Below are 27,585 nucleotides of genomic sequence, written 5' to 3'. Positions count from 1 at the left end.
CCAGGGCAGAGCATGGTGCAGAGATTCACTTCTACACCCACTGAGCCTCCCCAGGTGTATGTGGGTGCAGGACCATGAGTAGGACAGACCCTCCTCTGCAGCTGCGGAATTTCCTGCTCAGAAGCAGAGTTTGCTCTGCAGCCTCGGTGCTGCTTGAATGTGGCTCTGTGTTACTCAGCTGTAATTAGAGCAGCTTGCCAGTTCTTTATTTCATCCCTTCATTTCAATGGGATTTCTAGATCTGGTGCAATTTGCCCCAGAGAGCTGGGGTTTGTTTTCAGGCCAAAATCTTGCCAGACCTTATACCTACGCCTGCATTTCTCCATCTACAAATAACAATGGAAGTGATTTTATCTAATCTCCCACCACCTGGTTTGCTCTTGTGCTCACTCTTAGGCATGAGGGCATTAAAAATGTTTTTGGCAGGAGGCACTTTAAGCTGTGTAACCACCTGCACTAACCCAACTACCCAGGCTATGTGTAAAGAACCAGGTATGGATGGCAGTGACCTCATGCAGGGAGGGAAACCTGGACAGCCAGAGCTCGTGGATTGTGCGGTGTCCTCTGTGAGGGAAACCTGGACAGCCGGAGCTCGAGGATTGTGTGGTGTCCTCTGTGAGGGAAACCTGGACAGCCAGAGCTCGAGGATTGTGTGGTGTCCTCTGTGAAGGGCTGGAAGGAGAACAGCAAAGCCATGGCTGGTGTCGGGCAGGGAGCGGCCCACCCGCCTGCAGCCCTGGGCACGGGGGGCTCCAGGAGCCCTCGGGCCTTCCTGTGTCTCTGTGTGACTTGTCCAGACCCCAGGACACCTCTCCCGAGCAGATCTGTGACTTTCTAGCTTTGGTTTCATGACGGAGCACCCAAGGCCCCTCCTCTACGCCGGCATTTCGGCGCTGCGCTTTGGAAGGACTCCAGACCAGCAGTGAAGGGCTCTTTGATAATATCTGACGGGTGGGTAAGAATTTTGGGCAGCAGCCAAGGTACACATTGCCTGTAATCGTTAACTCGGTCTGTAAACAGTTCAAACGGCACTGAAGAGGCCGTCAGTTATTACATTAGAGAGAAGCCTTTCATGTGCCCGCGCAGGAGCCGGAGCCCACAGCGCCGGCCCCTGCGGAGCAGCTCTGGCTGCAGGGCTGCAGCGCGGCCTGGCCGTACCGCGGCTGCTGCACGCCTGACCTTCAAACCCTCGGCGCTGCAGCAATAACTGAATCATTGCTTTCCTTTTGTTCTGCACCTGGCTCAGCGCTGGAGCCCAGCGAGATGGAGGGGGAAGGGATCAGGCAATGTTCCCCCCGGCGCCGGCCGAGAAGGTTCAGCAGGGCTGGCGCCTCCAGCCCAAGCCCATCTCCTGGCTGCGGCTTTTCCCTGGGGCGATTCCTCCATTCCAAGCCCATGTCCTGCCGGCAGCTTTTCCCTGGGGTGACTCCTCCACACCAAACCCGTCTCTGTCTCCTGCCGGCAGCTTTTCCCTGGGGCGATTCCTCCATTCCAAGCCCATCTCCTGGCTGCGGCTTTTCTCTGGTGAGAACAGCTCCATATGCAATCCTAACAAACGTTTCACTTGTGAACTGTCAAAGCTTCCCTGGACCATTCCTGATTTCTCACGACATGGCCGCAGTGCTGGTTCCGGGCCATGTCAGGGTCCTGACATTTCCAGGCAATGATGCTTCATCTTCAGAAGAGTTTTAGAGAATTTCCCAGTCCACATCAACCTGTGGAGAGCTCTTTGGTCTCTTTCCAGAAGCAGTTCAGCCCTCCTGGAGATGTGTGATGCTTCAGAAGAAGTTATTGCTTAATTTGCCCCAAATTTCTTGTCAGTCTTTGCTCTTCTAGATCCACCTTCTCCTTTCTAGAGGATCAAGAATGGCATCAGTTGCCAAGGTTTTAACTTTGAAACCCATTGTAAAAAGCTGGTGGTTGAGGAAAAGTACCCAGTGGCTGCAGTAAAGTGATCTGGGCTCAGGTGAATCTCTCTATGTGGCCAATCACTGCAGGGCTGCTTGCAGGGTTAGAGATGTCTCAGGTGTTTCAGTTGTGGGAGTCCTCATGTGTTTGTGCCACCTCCGAGCTGTTCCCAAGGGACCTCTGTGCTTGGAGAGGTGAGAGAGCTGCCAGCACAGCTTGGGCTTTGCCAGTGCTCCAAGGGCTGCAGAGGGACAAGACTTGTGTGAGTTCTGTGGGACGGCTTTAACCTCCCTGCCGCTGCCAGCACAGTACAGAGGGGCATGTCAAAGAGGGCCTTCAAGGATGGAGATGGCTCCAGAGTGGGGCCAGGCTGGGCCCTCCAAGGTACTTGAGGTGAGCAGGTCACTGTGGGCTGGATGCTCTCCATGGGATTTGGGATCCAGACTGCCTGCAGAGTGCTTGAGGCAGAGAAGCATGAGCTGTTCTCCCGTGACTTGGGCCAGCTTGCCTTCACTTCCATTTAGTGCTGTGAGTCAGGGCTGACCAGACTCCCTTTGCCTTTGATACTCCACCATGGATGTGTGGAGCAGAGACAGTTTAACCAGACATCGTTATGGAACTTTGCCAGAGGTTTCCTTGCCAGTCCATATAATCCTCATGGTGCCTGGGCCAACGGAAGTGTTACTTGCTTCCCTCATGTGGGATTTCTCTGTCCACAGGAGAACAAAATTCAGCAGAGCAGTCAGTGAGGGGCGTTTGAGAGTTTTCTCCAGCCCCATGGGAATAATTTAGGTTGGAAAAGCCCTCTAGCACCATCAGACCTAGCCTGTGCCTGATCCCCACCTCGTCACCAGCCCAGAGCACTCAGTGCCACGTCCAGGCCTTCCTTGAGCACCTCTAGGGGTGAGGGCTCCATCATCTCCCTGGGCAGCCCCTTCCAAGGCTTGACCACCCTTTCTGGGAAGAAAGTCCTCCTGATGTCCAACCTGACCTTCCCCTGGCACAGTTTAAGGTCATTTTCTCTTGTCCTGTCCCTTGTTCCCCAGGAGCAGGGCCTGACCCTGACTTAGCTTTGAAGTCCTTTCAGGGAGTTGTAGAGAGCGACAGAAAAGATCCAGACCACCTAAACTGTCTCATCCTGCACGTGTGGTTATCAAATAAACATCCCTCTTGGGTTCAGCACTGCTCTTCATTGCTCACCAGCTTGGGAATGAAAAGGAGAGGGAAAACCAGTAATTTCTTGATTAGGGCCTGATTTGTTGTATCAAACCCTCTGGCCCTGCTGACCCTTGACTCGGGCCAAAGGTAGTGAAGTTCATGAGCATGAGTAAGGGCACGAGCACAGGAGTATTGCACAGGCACCTTGAAGGTCCTTTGTCTCCTCTCCCACCTCTGGCCATTCCTTCAGGGGACTTGGATGGTTGTCTGAGCTGTTCACACATTGAGGTAGGACCTGAGTCTCTCTAAGAATAATGTATCTGTTATCAGTGAATGTGTTTGTCTGTGACTCACATGTGGGTAAGGTGTGTTTGCTATTATAACAGCTCTTGAAACTTTATGCAGGTAAATTAAAACAGCCCCATATCCTGATGGCTGAGCTTCATGCCCAGGAGTCATGGAAATGGCACTTTTCCCTTGGGCCTCTTGAAACCCTCTGCTGTTCTTTTCCAGCCAGCCATTTCCATCTTCTTCCTGGCTAAAATCCACTTCATCTCCCTGCCCTGTCCCTCCTCATCCTCCCATGTCCTAGCAGTGTCCCACAGCACTTTCCAGCTCTGCTGTCAGTGTGTTTCAGCCTCCTGGCAGCATCTCCTGTGCCTGTGGTAATGTCCTGTCATTCCTGCTGCTGTCTCTGTGAGTAGAGTGGAATGATCTTGGGGTAAGAGTGGCTTCTGTTCAGCTGGTAAAGCTGGAGAGTTCAGGTAAACTGGGAAGAGCCTTTCTTACAGCAGTAAAGACATTCACACATTTCTTACAGCAGTAAAGACATTCACACATTTCTCACAGCAATAAAGACATTCACACATTTCTTACAGCAATAAAGACATTCACACAGTATTTTTCACGGAGTCACAGAATCACTGAGGTTGAAAAAGACCTCGAAGAGCATCAAGTCCAACCTGTGACCAATCCCCACCTTGTCACCCATCCCAGAGTCCTGAGTGCCGTTCCTTGGACACCTCCAGGGATAGGAACTCCACTGCTTCCCTGGGCAGCCCCTTCCAATACCTGACATGAAGAAATTCTTACTAATGTCCAACCTGAACCTCCCTGGTCACAACCTGTAGGTGTTTCCTCTTGTCCTGTCACTTGTTTGGGAGAAGAGTCCGATCCCCACCTGGGTCCACTCTTACCAGGCTGAGCTTTGGGGCAGGCTGGGAGAGGCAGATCTGGTGTCTGGGCTGTCCCAACAGGACAGTGTTGCTGTCAGGAGCATTCTGCAGTGACTGAGAAGTGCACATGGTCTGTTCCATCCCAGCTGTGCACAGTCCCTGGAGATGTCCCTCGTGCCAGCAGCTGGGACACTGCCTATGCTCTGACACCTCTGGGAGATGCACTGTGCAGGTGCAGATCTGGCTTTTAGAGCTGAGACATCTGCTGTGCTCCTTCCCACAGGAATCCTGTCTCAGGTGCCCTGTTTCCATTTCCTCATAGATCCAGCAGAGGAACTTGCCCAGTAATTCTTACATCCAGGCTGGTGTTGGCAGCAAAGATGGAGAGGGTTGTAGGAGAGCACTTCCACTTGCCTTTTGAAGCCTACAAAGGAATACAAACCTTACTTACCTCAGAGGCTCACTGCCAGAATTCCAGCGGGGAAAAGGTGTCTTGAGCCATACACATCCACAAATCCAGGAATATCCAGATACTGCCTCAGAAGCTCATGCTGGGTGACAGTGACATGAGAGCTGGGTGAGGCCAGAAGTGGGTGTCTGCTGTGGATGCATGGACATGGCACTGGGATGTCCAAGATGCTCTGTGTCACCAAAGGTGCTGTTGTGGTGCCCTAGGCTCCTTCATCCCCTCACTGCTGCTTTGGCTGTAGCTCATCTTTGGAGGAGACTTTCCACAAGACATTTCATCCACTCGAGGCTGTGGTGCCAATGGCATGTGGAGAATGGTCCTGGCATGAGATGGAGTGGTCCTGGCGTGAGCTGTGGTAGGGGAGGCCCTGCTGTCCTGAACAAAGTCCTTGCACCTTCTCCTGGCCCTGCATGTGTGAGCATTCCCTCAAGGTCTTGCATGGGATTCTGCCTGCTGGAACACTGGCAAGAGGAGGGGAAGGAGAACTGGTGCTGGGACACAGCCAGAAGTCACAGTACTGTCCCACAGATAAGGCAGCAGCTGGCTCTGCTGGTGTTCTGGACACAGATGCTGCCCTGGCTCTCTGGCACCACTGACCACAAATCCCAGCAGTATTCTGGAGTTTGGTTCCTCGATGAAATATTCATGGCAAAAGTCTTCTAGTGGGGAGGTGAGTGTGCAGCCCATGGTGCTGCCTGGTGAGTGCAGAACCTTATATGTGCCCCAAAATGGGCAGAGCACAGGCAAATCCCAATGGATAATCCTCTGCAGCCCCCTGACTGCAGCAGGCTGTGCCCACAACCAGGCTGGTGTCCCCACTTTTGCATTTAACAGCTCTTCCTGATGTTTTGATCCAGGAATTCTTCATATTTTTAATGAGTTTCTGTATCTTTAACATATCCCACCTGTAGTAAGCTGAAGAATTCTTGTTCACTTAATCACTTGTACAGAAATCTCTGTTTGAGATTTCTGCTCACAAGGAGTGAGCAGAACTCCTTGTAACAGTCAAAATGTTGACACACTGCAGCTTTATCTAGTGGATTTTCATTTTTCATTTGTTTTTTACAGTAATGCCTGTTTGCTTTTTGACTGCTTTGGGTGATTCAACAACGGTTTCCATAAAACTCCACTGTGACTTCAAGCTCTTTCCTGTTCATTAACTGCTCACCTAGAGCTCATCTCTGTGTAAAATACCTGGATATATTTTTCATATTTGCATTTCTTAATATCCTGTATTACTCCATCACTCAGTAGCATGAGATCCTTTGCTAGACAGTTTTAATATCTACCAGCTTGGATTTTTATGTGTTACTGAAGAGTTTGGTCATTTCACCATCCCTCTCGTTTTCCATGTGGTTTGTGAATATTTGAACAACACTGTTTGCCTTGGGACTGTGCTGGTGAGTTCATTGTAAGGGCTGCCCTGCTTTCTTCTCTTTTTAGTCCTGAAGATCATAGAACCATGGAATGGTTTGGATTGGAAAGGATCTTAAAGCCCATCTCGTCCCACTCCCTGCCATGGGCAGGGACATCTCAGGGTGCTCCCAGCCCTGTCCAGCCTGGCCTTGGGCACTGCCAGGGCTCCAGGGGCAGCCCCAGCTGCTCTGGGCACCCTGTGCCAGGGCCTGCCCACCCTCACAGGGAACAATTCCTCATTCCCAATATCCCATCCATCCCTGCCCTCTGGCACTGGGAGCCATTCCCCCTTGTTCTGTTGCTTCAGGCCCATGTCCAAAGTCCTTTCCCTGGGCAGTACTGCACAATATTCCATCATCTTCCATACCCTTGACCTTGCAGAAGAACAGAAGAGACACTAGAGATTGGCATTCATGGAACTACCTTTAGTCCCACACTCACTGACTGCTTTGAGGAGCCCTGTGGCTCTGTGAACCATCCCTTTCCTTTTCCAAAGCTCTGTTAGTTCTTCCCTTCTCTTCATTAACCTGTTTTTGTAACCTGGCTTTTCTTTTGGCAGGGAAGTCAGCATTATCAATCTGCCATTCCCTGCATTGCTCTTGACTCCTTCAAATGCATTTTGGTATTTGCTGCCTGCAATTCTTCAGGGATTGCAGTCAATGTAGTGAAGAGTTCAGTCCAGGATTTTTCTCAAGCCCTTTGGTGAACACTCTCCTGTCCTATTCTCTTCCTGTCTTTTCCATGTCAATCCTATCTGTTGGTTATACCATTTCTCCTGCCACTGCAGATCAGATCAAATTTTGATTCCTCCCCCATGAAGAAAGCGTGGGAAGTGCTCTGAGTTCCCTTACAGGGAAAATGAGGATTTTCTCCAAACCCTTTTTCAGCCCTTGTCCCTCAGGACTCCTTGGTGAACAGAAATGTTTAAAGTCTCCCTGGGGAGGAAAAAAAATAGCACAAATAATTTCTTTTCTATGGGCATGGTTGATTCAGTGAGAACTAATAGGCTCAGACTGGAGCAAAACCAGTGAGGTACTGCAGTACACTTTGTGATGTGGAGGAGAAGGGAGTCCTGCAGTGAGTGAGGAGTCTTCCTTTTTGGAGGTCTTGAAAACAGGTTGAGCAAGTGTCTCAGAGGAATGCTTTAGGTCTGGCTGATCCTGCCTTCAGGCAGCAAAGTGGGCTAGATGACCTCTCAGGGTCACCTCTTTTCCTCCTGTTTTGTACATGAAGTTCCCAAGTGGGAATTGTGTACCTCTCCATGCCTGATTCCCCAAGACCTTTCCCCATGTTTCTGCTGCTCAGTGCAACCTGTGATGCATGCTGGTGTGAACTTCAGTATTTTAGGAATAGTACTCTGGACAGAAAAGGTAAAAAATAAAGAGAAGCCATAAGGTAAAGAGAGAAGAAACCAAAAAGGTGATATCAAGAAGATGGGGATGAGGAGGAGCTCTGTGTCTTCTCAGAAGGTGTGACAGGTGGGATGTGGTGACAGAGACAGATGGAGTGACAAAGCCAGGGGTCACAGGTTGGCAGTGTCTTACCAGGGCCAGGGTGAGGACAGAGCTGCCGGGCTGAATTATCTAAAAGTGTGTCCAAAGCCTGCCAGCTGATCCCAGCCCATCACTAGGATCCCGGGAGCACAGAGGCAGGCAGGGATTGTCCTGGGAGAAGGATCTGCCAGAACAGCAATGTATCTTCCACCAGGGAGCCCTAGCTGGAACAGCATCATAATCCCAGAGGTCCCTCTGCTGCCTGGGAGCCCCTGGGCAGTGCTGGAACAGGAGTGTGGTGGGATTTAGGCAGCATGCATGAAACCTCTCTGATTTTGGGTATGAACATACCCCCTCTGTCCAGCAATGGGATTTGTTGTCTCCTAGATCAGATAAGGGTTTGTAAGGAGCTGTTGCCCCGTGGCTGTGGCAGTCGGTGCTGCAGAAGTGCCCAGCCTGGCAGAGAGGGGGATGCCATGCCTGGGAGCCCACCTGCAGCCACAGACCCAGGAGGGAGCAGGGGATCCTGACTCTGCAGCTGCAGCCACACGTGGGGCACGAGTCCTCTGCGCTGAGAAATCTCATAATATTTGTTTTTCCACATCATCCTTAGGTTGTTTTTCGAGTCTGCTCTTGTCCTGCGAGCGCAGTGTGCAGCCAGGATCCCTCACTCATAATACCAGGGACAGGGCAGTGGGAATGCCAAGAAATGCTGTTGAAGGATGTAGAAAGTAAGAGTCATGTCTTGCTGCTGTGCTGCTGCTGGGGTTGAGTGTACAGTAACAAACAGAAGGAGCTGAGGGGAGGAGAGGAAAGAGGTCTCTGGAGCAGAGATGAGTGGAGTGTGTGGCTGTGGCAGATAGTGCCTGTGTCCCCAAGCTGCCCCTGGGCGTTGCAGGGTGCTGAGAAGGCTCCTGGGCCCAGCCTCCAGCCTGATTGTGTCTGTGAGGGACCCAGCACAGAATAATGAGGGTCCACTACTCTGCCTCAGCTCCATGGACAGCTGCCCTTGTGGGGAGGGTCTCAGGTACAGGTACCAGCAGGTCTTCTCCAGATTTATCATCTGGGTCTTGCTCCAGAGCAGCTGCCAGCATTTTCCATATGTTCCCCATGCACATTTGGAGGTGCAGCAGCTTGGCCCGTTGCTCATATTCCTGGTGTTCATCATTAATCGTGGAATGGCCTGGGTTGGAACAGACCTTAAAGCACATCTTGTTCTACCCCCTGCCATGGGCAGGGACACCTTCCACTATCTCAGGTTGTTCCAAGCCCCATCCAGCCTGGCCTTGGACACTTCTGGGATCCAGGGGCAGCCACAGCTGCTCTGGGCACCCTGTGCTAGGCCCCCTCACCCTAATGCTGGCATGAGGCCCAGCAGTCCTGGTCACAGAGAGGCTGCTCTGAGCTCAGCACACAGGGCTGTCACTGCCCTGTGAGTGTCACAGCCAGGGTCAGACACAGCTCCAAGGTCCTTCTCAGCTCCCCCAGCTCCGGGAGCAGCCCGGGGAAGGCTCCAGTGGGGTCCCTCCGAGCTGTTGGAGCTATCCTGAGACACACTCTGCATTTCCTGCTGGGTGTTTTGCTGTGGCAAGCACATATGAACCCAAAGCCATGATCACATCCTAAGCCCACCTCCCAGGCAGGCAAGCAGGGCACAAAGCGAAAGCACAAAGTTCTGGGTGAATCCAGCGGGATCAGGGCACTTGGATGCCGTGTCAGTGTCGGTCAAGGCAGCATCTGTTGGTGCTCCAAGGGAGCAGGGGCTTTTTGGGAGCTTCCCTGACTGCTCCAAGCCATAACAGATCTGGTTGCTTCCCTAAAAACCTGGATTTATAGAGTTTGTGGTGCTTGGCTTGGTACAATCACACTCTATCTGATGTCCTGTGGTGAAGTCTAAGTTGTAGCGTCCCAGAATGGTTTGGGTTGGAAGGGACCTTATGACCATCCAGTTGTCCCCACTGCTATGGGCAGGGACATCTTCTACTAGACCTGTGTTTTGACAAAAGGATACAAACTTTTAAATATTTCAAATTTCAGTGAAGCCCTTTGCTTTTACTTTGGATTTTTTTAATCCAGAAATGATTAGGAGTTGGATTCAAACTCACAGCCACAGACATTTGCACTAGGCATTAGCATAAGTTGGTCTCGATGCTATCACCCTAGGATTTGATAAGTTTAACTTACTTTCATAGTTTTGTTAGACCTGTTCTTGTTTTGATGCCCAAGACTTGGTGCTACCAAAAGCAGCTCTGTGGCTTTGTGGTGCCTCCCAACCCTGCAGTGCTGGGTGGTTGTGGATGTGGGATTGGTGCTGAGTTACGTCACTGCACAGGCAGCAGAAAGCATCCCCGTGGCTGGCAGCAACATTCCTGGCACTTTTCTAGTGGGTATAACCCTGGTATGGAGGAGGTTGTGTGCCAGCCACCTTCCTGGGAATCCCAGTGCTGGGGTTCAGGGGAGCACAGCAGGAGCCCATCGAATGTGGTCTCCAGCTCCAGAGTCCAGCCAGGCTCTGGGGGTGGTTGGAGTGGCTGGGGTGACACCCAGCTCGGGCAGTGAGTGTTCTTTTGTGTCTTTCAAGGCCTCACTGGCTCGGGCAGGGCCATGGCATGTAGCAGTGTTATGGTGACACCCTGCAGGTGCGGGTCCTGCACCTCTGGGCAGGTCCAGAGGGTTTTGCAGGGTGGGCTTGAGCCCCCTTTGCAGTGCTGGGCCCCGGGATCTGAGTTTCTCCTTGCTTTTGTCCTGCAGTCCCACCCACTATCCCTGTGCAACACCAGCGAGGATGAACACACGGAGTCGGGATTCATCACCATCGTCAAGCTGGAGCAGCCGGACCGGGATCCCAACCCCTGCCTGTCCCTGGCCAACAAGGTAGGTGCAAAATGCCTGAAATGGCATCAGCCTGGGAAGTGAAACCTGTGGTGCAGCAAACAAAATGGGAGGAGGAGGCAGCAAGGAAAGAGCTGTTGGGAAGTAGAGAAAAGGACAAGGATGGATCAGGGTCCTTGGCAGAGGCAGTCCTTGGTAGAAGGGGTCCTTTGGGAGAGATGCTGTGCCAGCCATCCCAAACACCCATCCCTTGACCTTTTGGACTGCCTGACTTTGTAAAAGGTGTGGAGTTCCCCCTAGCCTGGCAGCTCTGGGATGGTCAGACCTTGCCCAGCATCCCACACTCTTGGCTGCCCAGTGGCCTTGTGCCTCTCCTGTTTTACAGCCTTACGTTGCTTTCTGGTCTGTGTGATTTGTGTTTCTCTGTGTTCTCTGGCCTGTGGGAAAACATGGACACAGAGAACATCTTCCATGGCTCTGTTTCAAAAAATAATGCTGCAGTACTTGACTGGATGAGGCATGGGAAGAGTCAGTGCTGAGCAGTGAGATAAATGCAGACCAGCTGAACTAGTGGTGGGTCACAACTTGTTAACAGTTCATGCCCTGGGAGATCTCAGAGGTCTTTGGATCAGGCACCTCAGTGAAACAGCACTTCCTGTGCCAAAAGCTGAGGTCAGTGGTCCAATTCTCTGGTAATAAGGAAGTCAGGTAGGAACAAGGGTCATTTTAAGGCTTAAAATCTTCGTGATTCTGATCAAGTTGCATGGATAAGGATGACATTGGTTTTTTCTTTTGATTGTCTCTCTGCCAAATGTTGACTATTTTCATGCTTGTGCAGGTGTTGTACAAGCATGAAAATCCCCTTGTTCTGCTCTTCTTGGCTTTACTTGGATTGCCTTCAGGTCATTTCACCCTGTTGCCTTCCTGCTGGTGGTGACGTGGTGGGGATGGGGACAGGGTCCTTTTCCATGTTCCCTACAACTGAGCTGAAGAAGGCAGGCAAAACTTGTACCCAGTGTTTGCTCCTGCACAACAGGGTTTTTTCATGGATGCTATGGCATCAAAAGTAAGGAAAGGGACGTGATGCAATGGTGGAAATGCCATCCCAGGGCTGGTTCCCCCTGGCTGCACAGGCAGACAGGCAGCAGTACCTGTCCTTTCCTAGGTTGCCCCAGGATGTTTGGGCAGTGCAGCTGCTGTGGAGGATCATGAACAAGAGGACGAAGCAGCTGCAAAGGTCCATCTTCCATTTCACAACGTTCAAAGGTTTCAAAACTTAGGCCATGTTGGATGGAGCTTGGAGCAATATGGTCTAGTGGAAGGTGTTCCTGGCTGTAATGGGGTGGAATGAGATGAGCTTTAAGGTCCCTTGCAGCCCAGACCATTCTGGGATTCTGTTTTGCTAGTTTTGTCCTTCATCTGTGGGACTCTGGTCGCAGCACTGGAAGTACCAGTGTGTTACTGAGTCCAAGGATCAGCTGAGGAAGGTTGGCACGGAGTGGGACAAGACATGGGGCATTGCTGCACTCTGCTCTTCCACCTGGATCCCTTCTCCAGGACTCATAACCCCCCAAAGCAAACAAACCCTCAGTTCACCTGTACACTGTGTTCACTGGCCATCAGTCATCACTACTCTGTTACCAGAGCCAGATCCAGCACGGGGTTTTGATACCCAGCAGTTGCAGTCCTGCAGGTGTTCCTGCTCTAAAATCTCACCAAGGGAGGCTCACAGTTCTTCTCCCCTGAACAGGAGTGCTTTAGCCATGAAATTGAGCAGATACTCCTTAAACTGGCAGCATCCCTGGGCCCTGCCTTGTATCATGGATCCTCCATCCCCTGCAATTCCTCCCTGTCTGCTTCTCCAAACTCCTGAAGCCTCTGCCAAGCTCCCTCCCTCTAACATCGTACAGACCAGAGAATCACAAACTGGTTGGGACTGGAAGGGACCTTAAAAGATCATTGCATGCTGAGCTGCTGCCATGGGCAGGGATGCTGAGGTCTCTTCCTCAAAATCCCAGGACCACACTCCTCCTCTGGATTAGGGGTGTAGCTGTGGGGTTTGGCTGGTGCTGAGTGGAGCTGGAACCTTGTTTTCCTGGCAAGTGTGTCTTGGGGCAGAGCTTTGCATGTGGCATTGCAGGGCTGTATCAATGATGATAAAAATAGCCGTGTGCAGAGTGTTATCACAACCTCTGCTTCAGCTGTCACCCAGCCAAGCCCTGCACACGGACAGCCCTGGCCAGCCCAGCACAAGGAGAACTCCACCAGTCACCTGAGGCACTTCCCTGCTTCCTAAATTCTGTCACTGCTTCAGCTTCCAAAGCTAAAACCAACAGGGAAAGCATTAGAGGAGAGGAAGGCATGGAAGGACCTCTGGAATCAATCAAAAGTGATTTATTGTTATTTCTGATCATAATTTGTAAATTTTTTTGGGGGGGGCTTTATTTTTATTTCTGAATGAACCTGTGATTGCAAGCCTGGTTGTCAGACTGCTGAGACCTCCAAAATCATCCTGTAAATACCTGTTTGCACCAGAGGGAGCTCAGCTGTGCCACATGGCTGAAGAGATACAGTGCAAACACAGCTAACACTGAGAAAATTACTGTATCAAGCAAATTGTGAAAGGCTTGAACAGAATTACAGAGTATCTTGAGTTGGAAAGGAGCCCCAAGGATCACCCAGTCCAGCCCCTGGCCCTGCACAGACACCCCAGCAATGCCATCCTGGGCATTCCTGGGAGCTTCTGGAGCTCTGGCAGCCTCGGGGCTGTGCCCATTCCCTGGGCAGCCTGGGCAGTGCCAGCACCCTCTGGGGGAAGAACCTTTCCTGAAATCCACCCTAAACCTCCCTGGCACAGCCCCAGCTGTTCCCTGGGCCCTGTCCCTGGTCACCAGAAGTTGTATCCTTTGCAACAGGAGTCAGAAAGATGTTGGGAAAAGTCACTTGTCCAGTCTCAGTTGTTCATTGCCCCATAGTCAGTGTCTCTAACAGGATAAAATCAATGTAGAGCTGTTTGTTGTTCATCAAGGCCTGACTATGGGATGGAATTCACTCCCTGAAAGTCCTCTTCCCCTGAAAGTGCTGGCAAATACTGAGGTTCCGTCGATCCTAGGCAGGACCCAGTCTCTGATCCCTGTCTCGAGCCTTGATCCCACTTTTCCAGCTTCCCTATGAGTGTTAAATCCTGTCAGCAGCTCAGAGCCTCCACCTCTGCCTGTTGCTGACCACCTGCAGCTCCATTCCCATCCCTGTACCCAGACCCAGGCCCGCAGTGCTCCTGGCCGAGGTGACCGGGAGCAGGGATGGATCTGGTGCCCCCGGGCTGCTCCGGGAATGCATCCCCGGGATGGAGCTGCTGCCCCCGGGCCGTTTCAGGAATGCATCCCCGGGATGGAACTGCTGCCCCCGGGCCGTTTTGGGAATGTATCCCCGGGATGGAGCTGCTGCCCCCGGGCCGTTTCGGGAATGCATCCCCGGGATGGAGCTGCTGCCCCCGGGCCGTTTTGGGAATGCATCCCCGGGATGGAGCTGCTGCCCCCGGGCCGTTTCGGGAATGCCACATCCTCGGCCCAGCCGGCTCCCGGGGCGGGCAGTGCCCCACGGCCCGCCGCCTTTGGCAATGCTGCTCCTGTTTGCCTGGGATCAAAGGGCTCCGCCTGAGCTACCGGCCCAGCCCAGCCCTGCTCACCTTCCACCTCCCGGGGCTGCCTCTGCCTGCCTGGAGGGCTCCAGGGGCTGCCTGGGAGGAGGTGGGTGACCCTTACCTCATCAGGGTGGCATGTGTGCTCGCCTGGGTGGGTCTCTGAGCTGTCCCTTCCCGAACTGCTAATCCTAGAGCAGACCCGGCTCCACCTGAGCTTCTCCCTAACGAGCAGGGGGAACCAGGGAGAGCAGCGTGAGTGGGAGTCAGGCCCTCTGACAGCCCTGGTGCTGACAGGGGACCTGTGGGAGTTTCTGCTGTCCGTGCAGGTCAGGAGGGTTAACGGGGCTGCACATCGCTCCTCGGCAAATCCAGCTCTGAAACAAGGGAGCAGCTGGCACGTGGACAGCTGAGGAATTGTTGGGTTTCTGTTTTGCTGTGGCTGCAACATCACCAAGTAGTTCACCTCAACAGCTTTAGGAAGAAACCACCCATGAGCTGCGGGGCTCTGGCAAGTGTAGGCACTGCAGCCCACCACAAGTCAAAAACTGAGGTAGGAATGGTTTCCTCAGTCCAAACAGGTGCTTCTTTCTCCTGGGAAGAGCCCAGGAGGCAGACATGGATCCAGTGGCAGGTGTGGACACAGGGTACAGTATAGAATTTCCACTGAAGCTTCTGTTGTTTTGGACAGGCAAAGCTGGCAGGGGAGCGTGGAGCCCGTGCGATCCTTTTTGACATCACCGATGATGAAAGTGCTGCTGATCAGGTACAGACCCCAGTGATACCCTCAGCTAAAACACAGTGCTCCTGTCACATCCCAAAATGTGCTCAGGGCAGGACCCCCTAGCCACCAGTGGGAGGTCCCAGGATGCTGCTGGTGTTGGGTGTTGGCTCTTACCCTACACAGACACTTTCCATGGCACATCCATGCTCTTTAAAGACATTGTCTGGACAATCAGACTTTTCTGTGAGGAGCTGGATTGTTTCCTCTTGGGAAATCATAAATCTCCCCATCTCACATAGTCCAGACAGCCCAGTGTACCTCAAGAAAGGTGATTTCTCAAGTTTCCAAGCCAATCTGCTTTTCTGTTGGTGCAGGTTTAACCTTGGTTAGGACACCTCCAAAAGTCCTTTTCCCAAGCACTGTTGTCATCTCTGGAAGGGAATCAATTCCCCATCCAGATAATCCAGGGATACCCAGCTTTAGGTAGGGAACAGACAGGGGAGCTGGTGCCTGACCTCATGCAAGCTCTGGGCTGACTCCTTGCTAGATCCATCCCTTGTGGCTCTTTCATGCACTTAGATCCTAATTTCTGGTGCCAGAGAAACACGGCAGCAAATGCAGGTCCATGAGGTGATGCTGAGGTTGCTCAGATCCCAGTCTCTGATCCCTACCTCAAGCCTTGGCTTCCACTTTTCCAGGTTTCCCATTTGGTACACAATAGCCAAGAGCATCAAATCCTATCAACAACTCAGAGCCTTTGGCCTTGCCTTCATGGTCTTCCTGACCATCTGCACCTCCATTCACATCTTCATCCCTGTCCATTGACCTTTGGATTCCCCCAGGATATGGGAAGGGGTTACTGGGTCTGATGGCCACCCTGATCCAGGTCAGGTGGAGGAGAGCAGACTCAGACACTTGCTGAGCCAGCCTGGACCACAGTGTGACAAGCAGAACAAGCAGAATGTCCTTAGGGAGGAGGGGAACGGGATGTGTCCAGAGCAGAGGAAGCATTTCTCTGGTGAAGGCAGCACTTGGCAGTGCTCTTGGCACTTTCACAGAGAAGAGGAGGGACCAAGAGCTTTTGCACAGAGGCTTGAAAGGAGCTCAAGAGACAGCAAGAAATGGGTGGTTGTGCATGAGGAGTCACCAGCAGGGAAAATAGAGAAATCCATGCTGGAAAATTGATAAAAGAGAAATTTCCATCTGATTAATCATAGAGGGATAGTGTAAACTTGGGGGAGCACTCAGTCTCTGAAGTGTTGCACAAAACATCATGAGGAATGGACTTGCCTGGGAGGCCGGGATCATCCTTGCTTCAGGCTGTGCTGGATCAGCCCTTACTGTGTTTGTTTCTTTGCAGCTGAGGAAGCCCAGAGGCCTGAGCCAGCCTGTGGTCCTGATCAGGGGCCATGATGCTGAGCTCCTCATGGGCGTTGTGAACAAGAACAGAGAGGCCCATGTGAAGATAGAGGTCAAGGAGCCACCAGCTTGGGTGAGAGACACATGATTCCCACTGCCTCCTGTATCCTCCCTCCCAGCCTGCTAGGCTTTCCCAGAGAGGCTGAGCTTTCTTCCTTAAGGATGGAGATCATGGCCTGTTGCAGGAGTCTTTAGCATTCAGACCTGCTGCAAGTAAAGGCTCAAAAGCACTTTCAACTTACTTAGTTTCTTTTGCTTTAATGTCATGAATGAGGCAAGGGGATTCTCTGTCTCTTCAAGTAAAACCAAACCTTGATTTTCTCATTTTGTGCTGCCTTAGACTATGTCTCAAGGCAGCTGAGATGCTTCAAGACTGAGATATTCTGTTCTTGTGTGGATGTGCAGAAAAGACTGAACCGTTTTTAATTTTACCTGTAAAGAACAAAGAGGAGGAGCTTGGCCAAGGATGATATTTCCCAAGACTGATGGTCCAGAAAAGATGGAGATTCCCCTAGCCTCTAACTCCCACCAAGAGTAATTTCCACACAAGAGTAATTTCTCTCCTATTTTATCCAACAGCCAGACTACGATGTGTGGATCCTTCTCACAGTGGTCAGCACTGTGGTCGTCATCATTTTGATTTTTGTTGTCCGCACAAAGTGCCAGCTGAACAGGACTCAGGTAGGGATCTCATGGAGCAGACGTGTCTGAGCAAACAGGAAGAGAAGGAAAGCAGGAACAGACACCTTTTGGGAGTGGAAATGGGCAGATAGTGATAGGACAGGGAGAACAGTTTTAAACTAAGAGGAAAGATTTAGGTTAGATGTGGGAAGAAATTCTTCCCTGTGAGGGTGGGGAGGCCGTGGCACAGGGTGCTGTGGCTGCCCCTGGATCCCTAGAAGTGTCCAGGGCCAGGTTGGATGGGGCTTGGAGCAACCTGGGATAGTGGAAGATGTCCCTGCCCATGACAGGAGAGTGGAATAAGATGAGCTTTAAGGTCCCTTCTAATCAAAGCCATTCCTTGATTCTATGATTGTATGATTTAGTATTCTTAATAGAAATTAACAAATGAAATAATAATCTTCTCAGAGTCAGATGTATTTCCATATTTGAGACTATCCCATTTGTCCCATAGAGAGACAATCCTTTGGAGATCAAAAATTCAGCACTGCTGAGTTACTTGAATATCTAGGGCCAGATGTCTCCCGCTGGTGACAAAGCCTGCTTTGGCTGAGTCAGCTTAGACAGAAAGTCACCTCTGAAGATAGGCATCATCCCCAAACTTCTGATAATCCCATTGTGAATATGGGAGGGCAGAGTAAGGCTGATCCTGTCCTCAAGCCCCGCGTGTCTCTGCAGGACTCGGTGCAGCAGCAGACCCTGCGGGCCATCGGGCAGCTGGCCACGCGCCGCTACCAGCCCCGGGCGCGGCCGGCCCCGCGCTGGGACTCGGCCAGCAGCTGCAGCTCCGCCCCGCTCTGTGCCATCTGCCTCGAGGAGTTCAGCGAGGGCCAGGTAGGCTTTGGGCAGGATGCTGCACTCACGGCCCTGGCTTCCCTGGTGGCGGGGGCAGCAGTGGGAGCTGACAATGGCAGGAGCCGGAGGCCTGTGAGATGCTTCCTTCTGAACTCCTGAGTGCTGGAAAGGGATTGCGTCCGTGGAGGTGTGCCTGCCCCTGGGCTATAAAGCCTCTGCTGAAGTCATGTCTCCAGGCAGGTCTCCAGCCGTGGCTGTGGGGTAAAATGCCTCTGTTGAAATAGGGTAAAATTGGGTTTGCTGCTCCATAGCACCCAGCCTGAAATCTCCCTATTCCTAAGGGCTTGAGCCACTCTGGATGTTCACAGAGCAGGACTGGAGGTGCTCCACAGGCTCCTCCATGCGCAGTTGGGCTGCAGATCCCTCGCTGTTAGACGTCTGTCTGTCCTTCAAGGCTCACTTCCATCAAGAAGGATTCATCCAGGTCTTGGAACATGGTTCGCCTTGCTCATGCTCCTCCTCTCCACTTCTTTCTAGGAACTGCGGATCATCTCGTGCTCCCACGAGTTCCATCGGGAGTGTGTTGACCCTTGGCTGCAGCAACACCACACGTGTCCACTTTGCATGTTCAATATTCTTGGTAGGGCTCACACACGGCATTTCCTGGCTGAAGACAGGGTTGGGTGCAGGATTGTGCCCAGTAGCTCCAGTTACTCTTGGGAGATGGTCCTTGTGTCCCTGTGCACAGAGTGGACAGGGGACTGTGTGCATGGAGAGGAGTCCCTTGCCTGTCAGCCCACCAGGGTACAGCAAGGTGCTGGGCTTCAGCTGGGACCCGCACCAAGAAGAGGGATTCCAATCCTGAGATCTGTGGGGAAGGGAAGGTGGGATCTGGGGGTTGCAGGGGCCACGGGGAGAGTGTGCAGGACCATCAGGGTGGTTTGGTGGTGGCAGCAAGGAGTTGCAGAGTATGGGTGGGACGTGGGGCCACGCATGGTGGGAGGGCAGTGGAGCATCAGTGCTGGGGTTGCTGCAGCTGGGCTGTGGGACATGTGCTGTATACTCCCTTCTGGGCTGTGAGGTTTGTGCTGTATACTCCCTTGTGAGCTGTGGGATATGTGCTGCATACTTCCTTCTTTCTCCACAGCCAGAGACTCGGGGGACCAGGCCATGGCTGCCAGCTCCAGGCTGGTCCCTCAGGACATGGAGCCGGGGCGGCGACTCCACCTTTTCCGCCAGCATCCAGGACATGCCCTTTACCACCTCCCACAAGCATATCCTCAGAGGAACCTCAGGAGCTTTCCCCCAGAGTCAGCCCATGGCAACCCCTTCTTCCACTCTCCAGAGCTCTCCCAGTTGGATTTTGGCACCATCCACTACATGCCCTACAGACCAGCCACCTCCCTGCTGGCCTGTGGCCACGTGGCCCCGCTGGCCCCGGGCTTGCTGGGGCAGCAGCACCCCAACCCCTCTGCATGCGGGCAGGTGCTGGCACCCCACAGGACATGTCCCCTTCAGCCTCAGCCCCCCTGTGTGGCACCCAAGGCAGCCGTGGCACAGAAGCAGCACCGTGTGCCCACCCTGCGCCGAGGGCTTGGCCACGGGCACCAGCACAACAGCAGTGGCTCTGGGGAGAGCTATCTCACGGAGCACAGCGGGTACCTGGCCGACGGGCCGGGCAGCGACTCCAGCTCGGGGCCCTGCCACGGCTCCTCCAGTGACTCCATGCTGAACTGCACAGACGTCAGCCTGCAGGGCATCCATGGCAGCTGCTCCACGTTCCGCAGCTCCCTCAGCAGCGACTATGACCCCTTCGTGTACTGCAGCTCCGAGGGCCCCACCACGGACCACGGGCAGGAGCAGCTGCGGCTGCCCAGGGACAGGCGGCCCCGGTCCTTGGACCTGATGGTGCCCCAGGGGGCTGCTCTGGCCAAGCCCCAGGTGCTCAGCCACGTCCACTACCACCACCACCAGCACCTCCACTACAGGCAGGACTCAGAGTGTCCCCCTGGGCGAGCCGGGCAGGGGCCCGGGCCACGCAAATCCCGGTATTCCGGGGCCAAGGTTGCCCTCCACAGTGCTCGGACACAAAAGAGAACTGAGAAAAGCCATCATTCTCAGCAGCCTCTGGAAAGCAGTGCCGTGCTACAGGAGGCAGCTCCAGCAGGCCAGCCAGCCTGTCCCCAGGAAGGCCAGGAACCCCGTCACACCCCCTCCATTTCTCCAAACAGGCTGGACTTCAGTGTAGATGCCAACAGACAACTGGGAGCTGTCCCACTGTCCCCCAGACACAGCTTACAGAGCAGGCATCACCGAAGGAAAAGAAAGTGTCCCCTGGAGCTGGACCCCGCTCTCCTGCCCAAGGACTCGGCCGAGCCCGGAGCCTGCGGCGCTCCCCTTCCTCCTGGCCATCCCGCTGGCTCCCGCTGCTCTCCCGAAGCCCAGCCCCTGATCCCAAGCGCTGCCCTGCCCAGCAGCTCCCAGCCCCTCTGGAAGTGTTTAGTGCCACAGCCCAGCTCCGAGCTGAGGAAGCAGGAGGAGAGGTTGTCAGGACGGGAGAGAAACCGCTCGGTTCCTGCGGATGTCTCAGGGACGTGCACCCCCAGGCACAGTCTGAGTGTCCGCCTTCACTGCCCATCTCAGCAGGGTGGTCAGGGTAAGTCTGCTCTTTGCCTCTACTGGCAGCAAGCAAGTGAAGGAGGAGGGGGTTTGCTGAAGGAAATCCAACTGCCAGGACACCTGGTACCTTCCTGATGGGTTTTCCTACAGGAGCACTGACTGCAGGAGCATTCCAGAGCTCACCTGTGAGGGTGATGGCCTGAATGATGAGCGAGTGTGTTAAAGAGTGCACCAAACCCTGAAATACTACAACTGAGAAATAGGGTGGCTAATTTTAATTAAACATCGCTAGCAGCTGGAATATCTCCCAAAGGAAGGGGTGGGACCACATTTTTCAGTGTCCTTGCACCAGTCTTGGGTGTCTTACTGGCACAGTCGTTATCATTAAGGCTTTTTGGGCTCCAGTTGTTTTAGCCAAGCCCAGCTAACTGGAATCAGTGAGAAAGGAAGTGTGTGTGGCCCGAGGTAGTAGAACAGACTAATTGAGTTGCTCGATTTGCACATCCCTCATTTCTCACCTGCCTCTGTTGCGTGGGAGTTGCTTTTTAGTGTCTTTTGGAAATCAGATGTAATTAAAGTTTGGCCTTCTGCCTAACTGCTGCGCTCTCTCACAAAGAGAGGGAAAATGCCTTTGAGACGAGTGTCTTTGAAAGAACCTGAGTTTAGCTCCCAGGTTTTGCTCTCTCAGGTCCTCTGAAGGCAGCAGCCTGCAAGTCAGCAGGGACAGGTGCTGGCTGGGAGCAGAGCCTGGCTCCCTTCCTCGCCCTGCCACTGACTCATTGCAGGTCCTCGGGCAAATCCTTTTGATTTAGGTACCAAACACAGATCTGGCTGTCTAATTTCTGTTATAACACTGGCCTTAAACTTGTGACTCACTGTGCCCATTGTGCCACAGAGATAATAACTTCCTCCCAGTGCTTGTCTATCCAGCCCCACCCCACGCCCAGGCTCCTGGTTCTGCGGAGGCAGTGGGGCAGGGGAGGCTGGATGGGCATGGTCCTGGCTCCCTGCAGCTTTCTGGCCTCCCAGACTCCCAGGAACAGATATTTTTCCCAGGTGCAGAAGTGCCTGACACTGCAGATAGATGATAGGGAGGTTCTGCCAAGGCCTGGAGGGATGCTGGTGTTTGGAGAGATAAGGAGGCATCAGGGCAGAGATGTCTCTGGTTGCAGGGAGCTCTGAGTGCCGATGCCCTCCCAGGTTACCCCACTTGGAGAGAGCCCTCCTGGCTCAGGGCAGGTTGCTCAGGGCTTGCTTTGAGCTCCCAATGGACCTGGGAGGCTTCAAGAGCAGGAGTCTGTACACCTCACACAGGGTGCTGGGCATTCCAAGGTCCGTGCCGGGATGTTCTGTGTCCTTGGAAATGTCCCAGTGGCCCCAGTTTGTGCCATCACCTCCTGATGACCCTCTGACCCCCACCCAGAGCCAGTGCCAGCTGCTTTGCCAGGCACACCAAGCCTTCATTCCCTCTTCACTCCCCATTCCAGCAGGCAGAAGGACCAATGTATCTGCAAGTGTTGTGTATCTATGTCTGTTTACTGCAGTAGCTTCTATGGATGCTTTCAGAATCACCCAGAGAGTCAGAATTCCCTTGCAAGATTGAGAGACTACACAGATTCAGGATTTAACTTTATTAAGAGCAGAAGACAGAGCACAGAGCTTGTGCAGGGCTTATGCAGAAAAGCCACCAAGCTGAAAACATTGGCTGACATAACACAACCTCTGAATTATAATCACATTGGTTCTTTATCTTGAGAAAAGTATAAATCAATAGAGAAGTAAAAAAGAGCAAAGAACAATCTCAGTGGACAGTCCCATGCAAGCAGGACACAAAACACAGACAAGGAGACCAAGGAAAAATGCATCTCTGCCTCCAGATAAATGGCATAAGGCTAAAAATATAAGTGGATGAATTAGAAAGCCCAGCTTTAAATTAAAGTTTTGACATAAACTTCTCAGAAACCCAGTTTAAAAGAAAAGCAAACAGTGGGACCCTGTAATTCCTAGATGAAATTACAGAGAGGGAAGCGTGTGTCTCTTATGGTGGCATGGCAGAGACACTGCACTGAGAGTGTCAAGTCCAGTGACGAGTGACACAAAAATCCCCAGCTGCCCCTGAGCAGAAGGAGGGTGGCATTAGGGTTTATAACACTGTGTCAGCATAGGCTGCAAAGAGGAGCCTACATAGACAGGAGAGTCTTATGATAATATTGCTAAAATCAGCAGTCAAATGATGCTTTTGGGCACAGGGATCATGCACAGCCCCAGAAAAGGGCTGGTCAAGCAGCAGGGCAGAGAGGGCACTTGGAAACTGCTGTTCCAAAGCAAAGGTGTGGCTGGAGAAGGAAATCAGAACAGAGCTGGATGCCAAGTGAAGTACAGAGCCATGGAGAGACAGTCCAGGGAATATTGCTGTGAACAGCTTGTGTGAAGCAGACTATTAATGCAAACGTTTTCTGCTGCATTGGGAGGGAGAAGGCTGCCTAGGGTTCTTCAGATCTAGGGAGTGCCACAAGTCTGAGGGATGTTCAGGGGCTGTAAGTGCAGAGCACTAGAGCAAACTGCCTTTATTGCATTAGTGATCACCAGGGGAGTGCTCAGGGAGGTTCTCACCTGGCACAGCTCCATTCAGGGCAGGGGGGGCAGAATCCCTCATGAATCAAATCACCAGTCTGAGCACTTCTGAAATACAGTGGAGAGTAACAAATTGCCAGGGGTACAGATTACCCCCTGGGCATCCTGCAGGGCTCCAGCACTCAGCTGATAAATCCTGAATGTGGACTGCAATCTCTTATCCATGCCCAGACCGAGGAGGAAGAGCTGAGGGCAATATCAGCTGGAAATAGCTGAAGCTACAGAATGATGAGCCTGACTTTCCAGCCAAGCAAACTGTTAAAAATTCAAATACAGGGTCTGATTTGTAGGCACCTGGCTGAATGTGAAAACCAGGGGAGGAGGCAACCCAGTTTTTGTAGGGAGAGATAACACCTGACAGATCTTTTAGGGGAAGGAAGCTCTGAAAGGATAAAAGGGAAGGTGCTCCCACAGGTAAATAACTGACTGAAAAAGGAGACAAGAGTGCAGATCAGACTTAATGGAGGGGAATTACTCAGAGAGGAGAGAAGTGGAGTTCTGCAACTGTATGATCCTTCCAGCAAGCTCATAAATATCCTGGACAAGGAGAGGAGATAGCCAAGTGTATAACATATAAAATCCATCAGGATGTCAAGCATTAAAACTGGATACAGAGTGTTACAGGAGGATCTCCTGCTGCTGAGCTGTTGAGTGAGGGAGTGGTGGATTAAATCCCCTGTAAGTAGCACAAAATGCCACACATGAGCAGAGCCACTTTTAAGTAAAAATCACATCATTATTGTTATCATTATTGTTGTTATCATCATCATTAGCTGGCTGGGAACTATGTGGAACAAGCAGAAAGTGCCTTTATGCAGCTGTGTAAGCCTGTGGTGATCTCACAGCTCCTGATCACCAAAAAGGGTGGAAAAAGAAAGGGAAATAATTTCTACCCCCTTGGAAGCAGGGCAGAAATGTATCTGGTACAATCCCAGTGATGTTTTTTCCTGAGAAAATAGAAAGAATAGTGAGACTTTCATGTGGGAAAAAAGGTGATCAGCAGAGGATAGGGAAGAGAAGATATGAAATAAGGAGAGCAGAGGAGAAGGTAGACAAGAGAGTGCTTAGAACAAAGTAATTGATGGCATCAAATGGAAACCAGAAGCTTTAAAACACCCAAAAGGCAACACAAGGTGTGTAATGAAACCTGGTGCTGGTTGCCCCCGGGATGTAGATGCCAGAAGTAAAATGGTTTTGAGAGCCCAGATCAAGAGGTAGCAAATGCAGAGATGCAAATCTGCCCTCTGGCTCAGGAAGTTCCTAAACCAGGGCTTCCAGAAGCTGCTGGTGGTGCTCCTGTGGGATGCAGCACCCTCCAGGTGTATGCTGACCTCACCCAGCTGCCAGGTGAGGCTGAATTTTGGTCCACAGCCCCTGGAGAAATTCCACTTGTGCAGGCAGTGCCATGCACTGGCATCCCAGGGAATAACGCTGTGGATGACCCCAAAGAGCCTTGCATGATCTTGGAGTTGATGCCTCTTCCTTGAGCACCTCCACCAGCCCTTCTTGGTGGGCTTTGCATAAAGGTGGATCCCTTACTCTTGTGTTGCCTGGAGAGACCACACCTGGGAGTCTTGTCCCTGGAGAATCAATCCTGGAGCAATGCTGATGGATCCTCCTAAGGGAAGACAGACAGCTGGCAGTGAATTCCAGCTGGATGGCTTCCTGAACTGCCCTGACACACCCGGGAAGCGTCCCAGAACAGCCACACTGCTCCAGCACAGGCTGATGAAATCTCTTCATTTCTCTCCCTGTGAAAGCTCACCTCCTGCAGTCCTCTCAATATCCTCCCCGTCTCCTCCCTCCTGCTCATCCTGACTCCCTTTTCCTGCCACATCTTTTAGCCTTACTAGGGAGGGGGAAAGGGATGAGAGGGCAAGAAAAGACCGCCCTTAAAACCCAACACCCAAAGAACATGATTTCTGTGGTGTATGATGGTGTGCTCCAGGTCGTGGCCCTGCCATGGCCAGTCCACCGGCCAGGGTTCTCTGACCTGTCCCAGTTCATGATCTTTTCTCAGCCCAAGCAGGAGACACTTATGCAGGCACAGCCTTCAGAAAATATTTTAGTAATGCTATTTGAGACTGAAGGCCTGTGAAGGCAGAGGGCTTGAAGCTGGACAGTCTCTTTTTGGTTTGCACTAAGCTGGTCACAAGGAAAGTATGTGGAAATGGCTTACTCCACACACTTGTGACTCAAGGCACAAATGCAAGAGATGCTTAAACTCTGTCTTCAGGTACTGTGGCCATGCTTGCACATGTGTGTATGTGTGTAACATCATGTGCATTCATTTTCCCACATTGATTAGCTACACTTTTCCAAGCAGAATCTCATTTGTTTGTTTTCTTCCCACATACTTAATTTTCAAGGCTCTGCTCCTACAGCTGGAGCAGATACATAGGTGATATATAACCAACAAGAATTTGTTGTGACTGTTCTGAAAAGCTGTTTTGAATTGCCCTCGATGAATCTCTAAGAGGCCATTTCTTTCCTTTGATCTCAGAAACATTCAGGAAAAGGGAGATAGGAAAAATAATGCCTGTGTGCCTTTGCTGGGCTATGCTGACCTTGTCTAAGAGTTCTGGGCAGGCTTGAGAGACATCTGGGAAGGGACTGTGGTGTGTGTGACAACAGGCAGTGAGTCAGAGAGAAAGGGGCTGTCTGGAGCAGTGACTTGGGTGCACCTTTTTAGGCAGCCCTTTTGTTGGATGTTTCCAAGTAAACTGCTCAGCACCTGCCTGTCAATTCTCCAGGCAGAAGGGGCTGGCAAGAGCCTGGGCCTGAGCTGGGCTCAGAAGCAATTTGTGCAACCTCTGGCACACTGTGGAACATGTGTCATTCCTGTCTTGCATCACTGCTCTCTGCTCTTACTGCCTGGAGTTTCTGTTGCCCCCTGCCTCTATGAGATATGAATTGGTGTAATTTTCTGTTCCTAATAATTTTTGAATCGGCACTACAGATTTTCACAAAGAGCAAACATAAAAAAGCCTCAAAACAAACACCTAGCAGTGATGTGAATCCTAGGATGCCCTTAGCCTGCCTCCTCTGAAATATATAAGGAGCAGCTTGATGTCTTGAGATTTTATTGTACTTCACCTTAGAGGAATAAACTGGCCAGAAAATTCCCTCTGAAAAACTGAGAGAAACTTCCTAGAATCATGCAATATTCTGAATTGGAAGACACCCACAAGGATCATCCAGTCCAGTCCCTGGCCCTGCCCAGGACACTACAACAATCCCAGCCTGTGCATCCCTGGGAGCATTGTTCAAACACTCCTGCTGTGGCAGCCTCGGGGCTGGGACCATTCCCTGGGGAGCCTGTTTCAGGGCTTAGTGGCTTTTTTAGTAGCTTCCACTTAGTGTTTTTTCCTGCAGCATCTGTTCTCTGGATTGCAGGGTCAAGGCCCCAGCCGCTGCAGAGCCTGGGAATGTTCAGCCAGGTGTAGCTGACACTTTTCTTTCTCCTTTTCTTTGAATGCAGAATCTGAAGAGGAGGTCCAGGATGTCCATGAACACTCAGTTTAATAAAACACTGGCCTGTTTGCTCGCTGGGAGTTGGAGTGGACACAGATGTTGATGGAGCTGCTCACATGTGGCTCTGCCCAGCCCTGCCCTGCTGAGACACAGACTGGCGAGAGCAACGGGCCACTCATGGTCTCCTGCCATGTCCCCAGGGCCCCACGGTGACACAGACAGAGCTGCTCCCTGGGCTGTGTGCTCTGGAGGCACAGCAGCCCCTCCTCATCCCATGGCACCGCTCCGAGCTGGGCAGGGCTCCCGGGGGGAGCTCACCGAGTGAGTGCAAGCTGCTATTTTGGCGTCTTCATGCCACAGAAGGTTTTGCTAAACACTGCAAAAATAAACAAGCCTTCAGGACCAAAAGCTGCAGAAATTACTTTCTGTGGCCTGGTAGCTCCTGACTTCATTTCCTCACTTAGGTCAAAAGCCAGATTTCTTCAATTAACTTTTCCATGCTTATTTCAGACACAGGAACAAGCTATTCTCCATCTCACCGCTCACAGGGCTGCCCTGCAAAGTGCTGCTTCTGACTTCAGTGGAAACCAAGAGCTCTCATCACTTTTCGTCACCTCAATGTCCCTCAGCTGACACCATCTTGGCCACTGACTGTTTGCCAGCAGCAGGAGAGGGGAAGACACAGGGATGTCAGCATTTCTGGGAAGGAGCTGGGTCAGACTCTTTTCATTGCAAAGAATCTACCCTCTCATCTGGCAATGTGAACAAAGTCTCTCATTCACCCCCTAACTTCTCCACCTACCCCCAAATAGCTGTCATGGCCTGTTAAGAGCATATTTCAAACATATCTTAGATGTCTCCATCACAGGAGTCATACAAAATCCTGGAGTTCATGTGGTTCCTGCTTCTCTCCTTCCTCTCATTGCCCCAAGACACAGCAAAAATTCCCAGCAAAAGCCTCTGTAACAGATGCAGAGCAGAGCCCTATCCATCACCCAGCCTTAACTTCATATTCTGAGACTCCTGAAATCCTTCAAAAGGATTTTTCTATCTTTTCCAACATTTGATGATGCAGGGATAAAACTTGAGAAGTCATCAGGCTGTAGTTTATTACATTCCCCCTTCCCCCCCCCATTTATGAATGTTTT

General features: G+C 52.0%; 1 protein-coding gene across 1 annotated transcript in view; it reads left to right on the top strand.

The window, feature by feature from the left end:
* Nucleotides 1-26,845, top strand: part of RNF43 (ring finger protein 43) — a 56,016-nt gene extending 29,171 nt beyond the window's left edge. The window contains exons 2-9 of the mRNA XM_063173848.1: nucleotides 10,371-10,493; nucleotides 14,783-14,857; nucleotides 16,176-16,307; nucleotides 16,814-16,915; nucleotides 17,594-17,749; nucleotides 18,248-18,350; nucleotides 18,858-20,366; nucleotides 26,445-26,845. Of these exons, the coding sequence (XP_063029918.1) occupies nucleotides 10,371-10,493; nucleotides 14,783-14,857; nucleotides 16,176-16,307; nucleotides 16,814-16,915; nucleotides 17,594-17,749; nucleotides 18,248-18,350; nucleotides 18,858-20,366; nucleotides 26,445-26,488 (2,244 nt within the window). The 3' untranslated portion in view covers nucleotides 26,489-26,845. The remainder of the gene's footprint in view (nucleotides 1-10,370; nucleotides 10,494-14,782; nucleotides 14,858-16,175; nucleotides 16,308-16,813; nucleotides 16,916-17,593; nucleotides 17,750-18,247; nucleotides 18,351-18,857; nucleotides 20,367-26,444) is intronic.
* The last annotated feature ends 740 nt before the right edge of the window (nucleotides 26,846-27,585 follow it).

Source organism: Melospiza melodia, chromosome 21 (assembly GCF_035770615.1).
Source record: "Melospiza melodia melodia isolate bMelMel2 chromosome 21, bMelMel2.pri, whole genome shotgun sequence".
In the NCBI taxonomy this organism is placed as follows: Eukaryota; Metazoa; Chordata; class Aves; order Passeriformes; family Passerellidae; genus Melospiza; species Melospiza melodia.
This window is presented reverse-complemented; position numbering and strand designations above follow the sequence as displayed.